We start from the raw sequence: 13,381 nt of genomic DNA, 5'->3' as shown, positions 1-13,381 counted from the left end.
TGTTAAACCTGTGAGATCAATTACAACAGACGAATCCCCAGACCGACCATGAGAATGGCGGTCAGGATCAGTCGTCGATACCGGTGTGCGATTTTCTCTGATGTACACCGTTGCGTGACGGCTGTTAATGGTCAAATAGTGTTTGGCTCACCACAACCTGTTTTTCAGTGGGTTAGGGTTCAGTTATAATGCTACCCTGCCAGCCTCTCCTACATGTAAGAGGCAGATGCGCCCCTAGGTTTGAAGAACATAGGACCACTACTGGATGCTATGAGCTTCAGTGGGTAGTTTGTTCGCCAGTCTACTGTGTGCTATGAGCATGTTTGGCTTAGATAACTGCCGTTCAGTGTAATGTGCCATGAGTTTTCCTATATGCAGTAGTGCATCCCAAAGGGATCTTGTAGGAGTACATACAACATTTGGCTGACCCCAGGAATGCGAAAAGAATGAAATAATAATAATAATATAGCCTTTCCCAGGACTCCCAACTCTCCAACATGTTGGAAACCTCACATGTCACATCTGCTGGAATATGAATTATGAAAAGGCAAGAAAGCAGGAAGACTGAAACTAGTTCTTTGTTCATTTATTACAGAATGCAGACAAGAGTGTCCAGAATGAGTTTGAGTCAATTAGAGCACCTCCAACGCACCGACCCAAACGGATGAGTGGTTTGTCCGCATTTCGTCCGTTTGGGTCTAAAATGTTGCGATAGGTATACATAAGTTTGACGTAAAACTAAGTGTCAGATGTTGGTGAACCTACTCCTGCTGTGATTGCATTCAGTAGTCTCGGCACTCGAGGCATATCAACCTCAATAACACCCTCAAGAAACTGCACCACCTCGGCCATGGTCGGTCGATCAAACTCATCATCTTGAATGCACCAACATGCAACTTTGCAAACTCTTACAACCTCCTCAAGGTTCACGTCACCTTGCAAATTTGGGTCTACCAGACTTCCAATTTCTCCACTGAGAAGCTTTCTTGCAACTTGTAGAGGAAAAAAGGCTGAATAATCACCATCCTCAACTTGACTTGAATTTCTCCTTCCTGATATGATTTCAAACAAAACCATCCCATAACTGTAAACATCAACTTTAGATGTAACAGCTGATCCGCTAATCCATTCAGGAGCAAGATATCCAATGGTTCCTCTCGTTGTAGTCAATGCTTGACTAAATTCTCTCCCCAAAACCTTTGCCATTCCAAAGTCTGCAATTTTGGCTACGAATGAAGTGTCGAGAAGTATGTTTTCTGGCTTGATATCACAATGTATAATGCAATCCCGACAACCAGTGTGCAAGTAGGCTAGGCCTCTGGCAACTCCAATAGCTATCTGGTATCTGAGACTCCAGTCCAAAACTGTACCATTGGCCTTAAATAGATGCACATCAAGGGATTGATTCGGCATGAATTCATACACAAGCAGCCTCTCGTCGCCTTTGCAACAAAACCCTATCAGTTTGACTAAGTTGATGTGCTGGATGATTCCAACTGAACTCACTTCTGCTCTGAATTGCTTATCTCCTTGATGGGCACCTTCAAGTCTTTTCACTGCCAAGGTGACTGAGTCACTTAGATACCCCTTGAATACAGAACCGAAACTGCCCCCTCCTAACCTTTCTGTGAAGTTCTTAGTTGCACGTTGCAAATCAGCATACCGAAATGAAATGATCCCAACTCCATTTACCGGCGTGCTAGTAAACCACTTCCCTTTTTTACTCCAAATCACCAATCCAAGAATCACCAGGACAAGAGCAGCAGCGCTTGCACCAACCGCAGCACCGACGAGGTTGATTCCACTCTGCTTCTTACTTACCACACTTTCTGGCAGCTCTGCTGCGGCAAGGCGGATATAAAGCGTATCGCCATTTGCTGCTGAAGAAGCATCAGATTGTTGTTTTACATTGTACAATTTCCCATGCCAAATAGAGCAGCCTCCTTTACCGTACGAATATGCAGTGCAAGAACAGTTGCCCAAGCAAATCCGTTGGCAGTCATCTCCACTTGTCGTGGCCGGTACTTTTGCTCCCTCATGGGGCAACCTCATACTACCTTGCACGGGGTAGAACTTAGCTGCAAGACCTGGCTTGTTTCCCTCATTCTCACAGCCTAATGGAGTGTTCCTCCTGCACCCATGGCTTCGGTCTCCCAGATCCCAGTCCTTGGGTGATCCCAGCGAGAAACCCTTCATGCAGCTGCAGAGTGGATCTGCATTTTCTCTACAGATTGTGAAAGGTCCACAGGTTGCAAAGACGTCGCATTGAAAGATAGGCTGCCTGTAATTGATCAACCAGTTATGTATGGGTTCCAACCATGCACCCACCAGCCCTTGGCCATAGACATCTATCGCACATTGCACAATGGCCGTGTCATCCCGCAACGTGTACATGAAGGTAGACTCATTCTCAGTGTTTATGAATGTGAAATTTGGTGTCAGGGCGCCAATCATCTCGGGTGCTAGGTTGAAGTAACGGCCGTTCCATGCCCCGCTGGTCCAGAATTCTAGTGTTGAGTTCCACAGGAGATGACCAAGCCTATTCTGTCCCATCTCCAGAGTGTAGAGACCAGGAGCCTGGTCAATCAAATTTTTCCTTGAAACAAGGCGGCGGTTCAGGCCGGTGGTCTTGTCCCAGCCAATCTTTGCGCCGGCGAGAAGGGTGTCGGTTGGGTAGTCAAAGCTCTGCCAGAAGACCATGGATGAGTTTGAGGAGCTGTGTAGGACGAAGTTGCCATTGTTCATGAGCACAGCTTTGGTGTCGTTGGTTGTGACATTGGCATGGGTGGACCATATGACTTTCTTGGTGGCCTGATTTAAGATGGCCAAGTTGCCGTCACCGGCGATTGCGAGCTCTGGCGAGATGGGGTCGATGACCGGGCTCTCGCCGTTGGCAGACCAAACCGGCATTATCTTAGGGACCTTGTTGAACCAGATGCCGAGGTAAGTGTGGGAGGACTTACTGTCCATCTTGAAGAAGCCGAGCGCAAACTTGGTGTTGTTGGAGACGAGCCTGTCTCTGCCGGCGAGCCCATTACCGGCTGACACCGTGTCCATGGCGGCGGCGGCACCACGCCGCGACGCCGCCGCGTGCAGGGAGAGGAGGAGTCCGAGGAAGACATGGAGGAGAGTCATTATGAGCGGAAGAAGGAAATGAACTGGTGGAGAATTGGAGGAGTAAGATTGATACAAACTGGTCCAGTTGCTTAGAAATGGATGCGAGCTATGATCACATTCCAGGCCGCAAGTCAACGAGGGAGATGCTCTTGGGCTGTGGGCGCACTCCTCACACAGTCTGTGCCAACCAATGATAACATCGTCTTATCATTTAGTAACTACACCGAAAATAGAATAGCTGTAGTACGAATAATCTTGGTCAGACAGTACAGTCTGTGTCAACCAATGATAACATTGTTTTGTCATTTAACTACACCGAGAAATAGAATAGATGTACGAATACTCTCGTTAGTCAACACTGGACGCTTGGGGATGACAGCTGTCCCGACGAAAGTTTGTTCTGAGGTGCTCATTTGGAATTTAAAAATCTTGCAAATTGGACATAATAATCCGATGATATCCCGTGGTTACCGGTATCGGTGAGCCCCTTCACACGGAAAATAAATGCATTGTCCAGTCCACGGTCAGCCAAAAGGGTAGTCCAAGAAGGATGCGGACGGGAGGAATGAGGAACGGACGTGCGGGAGTCAGTCAACGAGCAAAAAACCACCAGTTAGATTACTAGGAGTGAGGCTATACGCGTTTTTGTTTTGCTATACGCGTTGACGCTCTAATATATGAACTCCCGCACGTTAGATTACTAGGAGTGAGGCTATAGTGAATAAGCAACATATATGTAGAATTATATGCTGTAATTTTTCTTAATCCCTAATATACTCGCGCAAAATGGATGTTTCTCATATCACTTCTGCTTCAGTACACCCCCCTAGTAGACACATCAAAGGCTGAGATTAGCCCACACCCCTTCGTAAGGACGGGCACGGTGGTCTTATTTAAACCCCCCCTCGTGCTTGTCCACGCCGATACCCCCGCACGCACCACGTGAACACCGCGTGGTGGGGGGGGGGGGGGCACCACGTCGGGCCTGTGTGACGTGACGTGTCACCCCCGATTTCACGGGGCTAACCACGGCGTGGCGGTTCCCGCCTATGAGTTGCCACTCACCGGCTCCCGAGGCCTCATCAATGACGGTGGGTCTCGTCGGCTCTCGAGACGTTTTTATGGCGCTTAACGCCGCCGCCCACCGGCCCTATTGTGGTATTCTCGCAGGGGGAGACGCGTCACGATAGATGCCACGGGATGGCTTGAGGTGAGGGCAAGGCTGCAGTGGAGATCCGGGATGGGATTGAGCAAACAATACATGGCGGTTTACCCAGGTTCGGGGCCCTCAGTGGAAAGTAACACCCATACTCCTACATGTCTGATGGATATGTGGAGTATGTAGCAGTGCAGAGTTGCTCCATGCTGTTGGGAATCGTTGCATGGAAAACAAAAAGAATTTCTACGCACACACAATGATCTATCCATGGAGATGCATAGAAACGAGGGGGGAGTATGTCTACGTACCCTCGTAGACCGTAAGCGGAAGCGTTTCACAGCACGGTTGATTTAGTCAAACTTTCTTCGCGCTCCAACCGATCAAGTACCGAACGGACGACACCTCAGCGTTCTGCACACGTTCAACTCAGTGACGTCCTCGCCTTCTTGATCCAGCAAGACGGGCGAAGTAGTAGATGAGTTCCGGCAGCACGACGGCATGGTGACGGTGATGTTGGGGAACGTTGCATGTAAAACATAGTTTTTTCTACGCACATGCAATGATCTATCCATGGAGATGCATAGCAACGAGGGGAGAGTGTGTCTACGTACCCTCATAGACCGTAAGCGGAAGTGTTTCACAACGCGGTTGATGTAGTCGAACTTTCTTCGTGCTCAAACCGATCTAGTACCGAACGCACGGCACCTTCGTGTTCTGCACACGTTTAGTTCGGTGACGTCCTCGGCCTTCTTGATCCAGCAAGACGGCGAGGTAGTAGATGAGTTCCGGCAGCACGACGGCGTGGTGTCGGTGATAGTGATGTGATCTCCGCAGGGCTTCGCCTAAGCACTACGAAAATATGACCGAGGGAGTAAACGGTTGACAGGGGCGCCTCACCCGGCTAAGACAATGTTGTGTCCTTGTGTGGCGCCCCCTCCCCACATATCTATACGTGGGAGGGGAGGAGGCAGCCCCTAGGGCTCCCCAAGAGACATGGCGGCAGCCCTAGGGCTGCTGCCTTGCCCTGCGCCCCTCCTTTCCTTATTTGGACATGAGGGGGAAAGGAAAGGGAGATGGTTGCCTTAGGGCGCCTCCCCTTTCCTTCCCTCCCTCCTTTGGTGCGTGGGCACGGGGTAGAGGGGCGCACCAGTCCCTTGTGGGCTGGTGTGCTCTTCCCATTTTGGCCCATAAGGCCCAAAAACCTACCGGGGCTGCCTGGAACCCCTTCCGTGACCCGATAAGTATCTGGTACCACCCGAAACACTTTCGGTGTCCAAATACCATCGTCCTATATATCAGTCTTTACCTCTCGACCATTTCGAGAGTCCTCGTCATGTTCGTGATCTCATCTGGGACTCTGAACAACATTCGGTCACCAAATCACATAACTCATATAATACTATATCGTCAACGAACGTTAAGCGTGCGGACCCTACGAGTTCGAGAACTATGTAGACATGACTGAGACACCTCTCCGGTCAATAACCAATAGCGGAACCTGGATGCCCATATTTGCTCCTACATATCCTACGAAGATCTTTATCGGTCGAACCGTTATGACAACATACGTAATTCCCTTTATCCATCGGTATGTTACTTGCCCGAGATTCGATTGTTGGTATCTTCATACCTAGTTCAATCTCGTTACCGGCAAGCCTCTTTACTCGTTCCGTAATACATCACCTCGTGACTAACTCCTTAGTCGTTTGCTTGCAAGCTTATGATGTGTACTACCGAGAGGGCCCAAAGATACCTCTCCGATACTCGGAGTGACAAATCCTAGTCTCGATCTATGGCAACTCAACAAACACCTTCGGAGATACCTGTAGAGCATCTTTATGATCACCCAGTTACGTTGTGACGTTTGATAGCGTACAAGGTATTCCTCCGGTATCCGGGAGTTGCATAATCTCATGGTCGAAGGAATATGTATTTGACATGAAGAAAGCAATAGCAATAAAACTTGAACGATCATTATGCTAAGCTAACGGATGGGTCTTGTCCATCATATCATTCTCCTAATGATGTGATCCCGTTATCAAATGACAACACATGTCTATGGTTAGGAAACCTTAACCATCTTTGATCAACGAGCTAGTCTAGTAGAGGCTTACTAGGGACACGGTATTTGTTTATGTATTCACACATGTATTTAGGTTTCTTGAGCAATATAATTCTAGCATGAATAATAAACCTTTTATCATGAATTAGGAAATATAAAATAACAACTTTATTATTGCTTCTAGGGCATTTTCCTTGAGTCTCCTACTTGCACTAGAGTCAATAATCTAGTTCACATCGCCATGTGATTAACACTCATAGTTCACATGGCCATGTGACTAACACCCAAAAAGTTTACTAGAGTCAATAATCTAGTTCACATCGCCATGTGATTAATACCCAAAGAGTGATCATCTTTTCCTTGTGAGAGAGTTTTAGTCAACGGGTCTGCCACATTCAGAGCCGTATGTATTTTGCAAATTTTCTATGTCTACAATGCTCTGCATGGAGCTACTCTAGCTAATTGCTCCCACTTTCAATATGTATCCAGATTGAGACTTAGAGTCATCCGGATTGGTGTCAAAGCTTGCATCGACATAACCCTTTACGACGAACTCTTTATCACCTCCATAATCGAGAAACATTTCCTTAGTCCTCTTTTAAGGCATCTAAGGATAATTTTGACTGTTGTCCAGTGGTCTACTCCTGGATCACTATTGTACCCACTTGCCAAACTCATGGCAAGGTACACAACAGGTCTGGTACACAGCATGGCATACTTTATAGAACCCGTGGCTGTGACATAGGGAATGACTTTCATTCTCTCTCTATATTCTGTCGTGGTCGGGATTTGAGTCTTACTCAACTTCACACCTTGCAACACAGACAAGAACCCTTTCTTTGACTGATCTATTTTGAACTTCTTAAAAAAATTTGCCAAGGTATGTACTTTGTGAAAGTCCTATTAAGCGTCTCGATCTATCCCTATAAATCTTGATGCCCAATATATAAGCAGCTTCACCGAGGTCTTTCATTCAAAATCTCTTATTCAAGTATCCTTTTATGCTATCCAGAAATCATATATCATTTGCAATCAACAATATGTCATCTACATATAATATTAGAAATGCTACAGAGCTCCCACTCACTTTCTTGTAAATACACGCTTCACCGAAAGTCTATAAAAAACCATATGCTTTGATCACCTCATCAAAGCGTATATTCCAACTCCGAGATGCTTGCACCAGTCCATAGATGGATCGCTCGAGCTTGCACACTTTGTTAGCACCTTTAGGATAGACAAAACCTTCTAGTTGCACATATAAAACTCTTCTTTAAGAAATCCATTAAGGATTGCAGTTTTGACGTCCATTTGCCAGATTTCATAATCATAAAATGCGGCAATTCCTAACATGATTTGGACGGACTTAAGCATCGCTACGGGTGGGAAAGTCTCATCGTAGTCAACCCCTTGAACTTGTCGAAAACCTTTTGCGACAAGTTGAGCTTTGTAGACAGTAACATTACCATCAGCGCCAGTCTTCTTCTTGAAGATCCATTTATTCTCTATGGCTTGCCGATCATCGGGCAAGTCCACCAAAGTCCACACTTTGTTCTCATACATGGATCCTATCTCAGATTTCATGGCCTCAAGCCATCTGTCTGAATCTGGGCTCATCATAGCTTCTTCATAGTTCGTAGGTTCTCCTTGGTCTAATAACATCACTTCCAGAACAGGATTACCGTACCACTCTGGTGCGGATCGTGCTCTGGTTGACCTACGATGTTCAGTAGCAACTTGATCTGAAGTTTCATGATCATGATCGTTTGCTTCCTCTCTAGTTGGTGTAGGCATCACGGGAACGGATTTCTCTGATGTGCTACTTTCCAATTCGAGAGTAGGTACTGAAAGTGCTAGTTATCGACTAGAGGGGGGGTGTGAATAGGCGTTTTTTATGAAAGTCTTCAATACATGAAGGTTTCGAAGACAAACAATAGAAATGAACCTATTGATATGCAGCGGAAGGTAGACTACACTAAGCAAGCCATAGTCAAGTATGCAATGGAGTGAAAGCACGAAGACTAATAGCAACTAGGTAGTAAAGATCAGGATGGAAGATGGTATGAAGCCAAACAATGATAGTAGTCACACGGTGAAGTCAAACAGGTAGTGCAAGCAGGCAATGACTTCACGAAGATAAACTGTAAGTAAAGAGAGGGAGAGGATAGAACCAGTCACTTGGTGAGGACACAGGATTTGTTGGACCAGTTCCAGTTGCTGTGACAACTGTACGTCTGGTTAGGGAGGCTGAGATTCAACTCAGAAGACCACGTCTTCACCTTATTCCCCTTGAGCTAAGGACACCCAGTCCTCGCCCAATCACTCTGGTAAGTCTTCAAGGTAGACTTCCAAACCTTCACAGACTTCGTTCACCGGCGATCCACAATGACTCTTGGATGCTCAGAACGCGACGCCTAACCGGCTGGAGGATTCACAGTCCTCAAGTGTAACAAGTCTTTAGGTCACGCGAACAGAAAGGCTTCAGTGATGCCTAACACTCTTTGGCTCTGGGTGTTTGGGCTTTGTCCTCGCAATGATTTCTCTCTCTCAAAAGCTTCGGAGGTGGGTTGCTCTCAAACGACAAAAGCCGCGCACTAACTCTGAGCAGCCACCAATTTATGGTGTAGGGGGTGGGCTATTTATAGCCACTAGGCAACCCGACCTGATTTGTCCGAAATGACCCTGGGTCACTAAGGAACTGACACGTGTTCCAACGGTCAGATTTCAAACACACGCGGCAGCTTGACTTGGGCTACAAGTAAAGCTGACTCATCCAACTTTGGATAAGATTTGCTCTCATTGTCTTCGCTCGAAGACGTAGGATTTGGTTGAGCATCACTTCAATCACTCTGACTTTGTTCATTGGGACCCCACTTAACAGTACGGTGGTTCCTGTGACACAACAAAGAAGAAAAGGAAACAACAAAAAAACTAAGTCTTCGCGCTCCATAGTCTTCATGTGATGTCTTCTCTTGTCATAGTCTTCAATGTGAATATCCTCACATACCACCATTGTCTTCAATGTCTTCATACATTTTTAGGGGTCTTCTCTGATAGGTAAACCGAATCAATAAGGGACTACTACCTGTGTTATCCTGTAATTCTCACAAACACATTAGTCCCTCAACCAGGTTTGTCGTCAATACTCCAAAACCAACTAGGGGTGGCACTAGATGCACTTACAATCTCCCCCCTTTTTGGTGATTGATGACAAACTGGTTGAAGTTTTCAACGAGGATAAAAGTATGTGAGATTGTAAAGGTTAAAGGTATTTTCTTCATAAGTAGCAACAGGCTCCCCCTGAAGATGTGCATATAAGTAATTTTCTTTTGGAATGCAAATGCACATGGCAGGTTGTACTTGTGGAGATCCTTTTCAACTTATGAAGACAATTCATCATGCATGATTAGATATAACGACGATAATGACATGCATAATGAAAAATGGACGTCTGCAATATGACTTCGTGCGTGATTTATCATCGCACATGCGGAATTTATCATCGCATCACAGTTAGCAGAAAAAGTAGCAGACGACCATCAAGTTTAAGTGTTACAACTCAAAGAACCAAATGTATCAAAAGCGAGAGTTGTAAACACTAGGCAAAATATAAAGCAACCGCCCATATGGACCCGCTTGAAGACTATCAACTCATATGCTTCTCCCCCTTTTGTCAGTAAGGACCAAAAAGGTTTGAAGACGTAGAGCCTCTACTCGTTCTCAGAAGGAGTAGGAGAAGATGCAGGGTCGGCGTCGGGGTTTAGCGGTGCAGAAGAACTTGGTGCAGTGTCGATACACGCCGAAGTAGGAGGTGGTGAGGTAGCATCATCTTGGTCATCGATGACTCTGGCATTCACCGTTGCAGCTGAGGAGGAATAGTCAGAGTCTTCAAGAGAGGGAGTTCGACGCAAGACAACATTCCTTGGAGGAGTGGAGTCAAACTTGAATCTTTCAGTGAAGCCATCGTCTTGAAGATCTGCTTCAGCACTCAGCAATGTCAAACTCTTCCATGACCGTCGACAGGTTTCATGAGTGACAAAGGCATTCTTGGTGGCAAGATTGCGAATTCGATTGACGTCCACCAAGAGGCTTTGCATCTGCCGCTTCAGCTAGTAGTGATGCTTATCCTGTTTCTGATGCAGGGCAATGAGAAGCTCTCGGTCATTGAGAACACGAGATCGCTTTCGAGGCCTTTGAGCAATAGTGCTCTCAGTTGCTTCAGTTTGAGCACGGTGAGGTAAGCGTGTATTGCCAGCCAAAGGATAAACACGAGTGACGGCCTGAACTCCTTCAATGGGCTATGTGAAGCTTTGGTGATCAGCATTGTGAAGACAAACAGGCTCCTTGGCAGGCTCTGGGTATATGGCTTCAACTGACATATCAACCTCTGGCAAAAATATCAGATGGTTGCGAGCAGAAGGCTGATAGTTGACAGTAGAATGAAGCTTGATAAGGCGCATAACCCATGGAGCGTAGAATTTCAGTCCAAAGAGATCAGAGCCTGATGCAGCCAATTGCCTGATAAAAAAGTCTTGAGCATTGAAGCTGATGCCATTGAAGATATAAAAGACCAATGTCTTCATCGCTTCTTCAAGCTTCGCTGCAAAAGAATGTCCTTTGATAGGCCATAGAGTTCGCCTGATGATATGATAGATAGTGCGGGGCAGATACTCTAGGTCTTCAACAAAGAACTCTCTTGGGTATTCAGCGTCGCGTGGCAGAGGCTTCATCGTGCTCAGCATTTGGCTCATGTTGGGCTCTGGCTTCTGAAAGATGCTCTCCAGTGCATTGTGGTGAAGCTGACAACCAGGTTCATATAGTTCACCTGGAGTGGGTAGACCAGTGAGCTCAATGATGTCAAGAGCTTTAGCTTCATGGTGTACGTTTCCTGTCATCCACTCAAGGACCCATGTCTTCGGATCCCTGTTGTAGCCGCGAATGTGGAGGGTGGCATAGAATTGCAGCAGAAGCTCTTCATTCCAATGCTCCTTATCAGTCACAAAGTTCAGCAATCCAGCATCACGGAAGCAGTCAAGGGCTTCCTCAAGGCATGGCAATCTAGCAATGGCTTCACAGTCAAGAGGCATATGAGGGAAGATGCGACCTTGATCATAGAGAACACATGAATAGTAACTGCGCTGCTGATAGCTCCAGAACCGATCAGATGATATTCTTGGCTTGGAGTAGGGGTTCTTGGCGCTATCAAAGAAAGTGTTGTGCGCAATGAAGCCATTTGCATTGAAGGACCCTGGTGAAGTGGCAGTACCTGGAAACCTAGGTAACCTTGGCTCAGGCTTCTGGACCTGAGGCCTGTGCTCGACATGGTAGTCAAATTGAGGACCAGCAGCAGGCGGAGGAACCAGAATGGGCCATCTAACGTGACCAGCTGACCATGATCATATGCTTGTTCGATTGTGTGTGGCCTTGGAGGCGGTACAGGAGCAGTGGCATTGACTTCAGGCTGCAGATTTGCATCAGGTGCAGCATTGGCTTCAGGAGCAATCAGTTCAGGCACCACATTAACTTCAGGCGCCACATGATCGTCAGCCATGACAACGTCATTGGCTTCAGTGGTAGTGTTGTGGTCACCTCAATGTTATCAACCTCCACTCGAGTAGCTGGAGGGTCGGGCACGTTCTCCTCGAGAACAACTTCTGGGTTGGTTGGGGGTGTAGCAACACGTTCTTCTTCATCTCTTTGCTCTTCTTGTTCATCGGCTGATGCAGCCGGAATATCTTCAGCCGCGTTGGCTTCAGACTCGGAGACGTTCGCAGTAGGAGAGGCTTCAGGAAATACTTGGCGTGATACTGATTGGCGCTCTTCTCCTTCTAGAACACTCGAAAGAGTGACTCGTGGCCTTGGTCCTTTACGAATCCTGCGGAAAGCTGGCGACGCTTGTGGAGATGGAGTAGGTTGGGCCACAAAGTCTTCATCTTCAAGTACCGGAGTGGTGACTTGATTTGGGGGAGTAACTGGTGTTTCTTCTTCACGGGGGAATTCTTGAGGGTGATCAGCCCATGAGTCATCCTGAGCGATTGGCGTCAAAGGACGACCAATGCTGATGAGTTCGCTGTTCGTGAGAACAGGCGATGATACCATATTGTGCTCGATCTGAGGAAGGACTTCATCATCTTCAACATTGTCTTGATGACCAATGTCTTCAGCTGCGGTGGGGTCAACAGCTGGAATGTCTTCAGCTTCAGGAGCCTCTGGGGAAGCAGGCTCATGAACTATCAAATGACGCTCTTGTTGTGCAGATGCAGGACGAGCAACAGAAATTGGCTCGACGACAAGGGGCTCTGTGGGAGCAGCCCGATCTTTCTTCTTGGTCTTGCGCTTCTTGGTGGGTGGAGCATCGTCAGTGGTGTTCTTGGTCTTGCGCTTTCTGGCTTTGGCTTCAGCTGCCCTGGTTTTCTGAAGCTCTGAAGCCACTGTGGGGACCTTAGGCTTCACGCCTGTCATACTAGCGGGGAAGACAATGCGAGGTTCTTCCCACCTGGATGGTTCAGCTTGGTCCACAGTAGGCTTCTTCTGCTTGGCAGCCATCTTGGGGTCGATGCCAGGACGCCCAAGTGCCTTGCGCTTCTCAGCTTCATTGTAAGCTTGAACACACTTTGTAGCCAGAAGCTTCATTCGCTCTCGAGAACCTTTGGCTTCTCACGTTTCTTGTGAAACGCTTCCTTGAGCTCATGCATCATAGTCTTGAAGTTTTGGACGTCTGTCATGCTGAGCTTGGCCACATGCTTCTTGAACTGAGCCTTTTCATAGTCGATCTTGTGCTTCAGTTCAACGATTTTCCGAGCAAGAGCCAGCTCAGGAGCAATGGCGCCATGGAAGGAGACGCTGAGGCCTACGGGGAGTTGCAGATCATCAAAGCTGAGATTGGGGGTGTCAAACCACTCATCGATGAAATTGTTCAGCACTTCCACGTCAAAGAGAGGTAAATCATTGAAGATTTCCGCCTCTTGCTTGCTATTTATCAGCAGTTCTAGAGCATCATCAGCAAGATCGTCGTCACTCGACAGATCAATGGCGTCGTTCTC

The 13,381-nt window shown here is 47.1% G+C and overlaps 1 protein-coding gene across 1 annotated transcript; it reads right to left on the bottom strand.

The window, feature by feature from the left end:
* Positions 1-561: 561 nt before the first annotated feature.
* Positions 562-3,284, bottom strand: LOC123050441 (G-type lectin S-receptor-like serine/threonine-protein kinase At2g19130). The gene has a single exon (XM_044473234.1). It carries the CDS (start codon positions 3,133-3,135, stop codon positions 739-741), a length of 2,397 nt encoding a protein of 798 aa, XP_044329169.1. The 5' UTR covers positions 3,136-3,284; the 3' UTR covers positions 562-738.
* Between the last annotated feature and the right edge of the window lie 10,097 nt (positions 3,285-13,381).

The sequence above is a fragment of the Triticum aestivum genome, chromosome 2D, assembly GCF_018294505.1.
Source record: "Triticum aestivum cultivar Chinese Spring chromosome 2D, IWGSC CS RefSeq v2.1, whole genome shotgun sequence".
NCBI lineage: Eukaryota > Viridiplantae > Streptophyta > Magnoliopsida > Poales > Poaceae > Triticum > Triticum aestivum.
The sequence above is the reverse complement of the archived record's forward strand: the minus strand, read 5'-3'. Positions and strand labels throughout refer to the sequence as shown.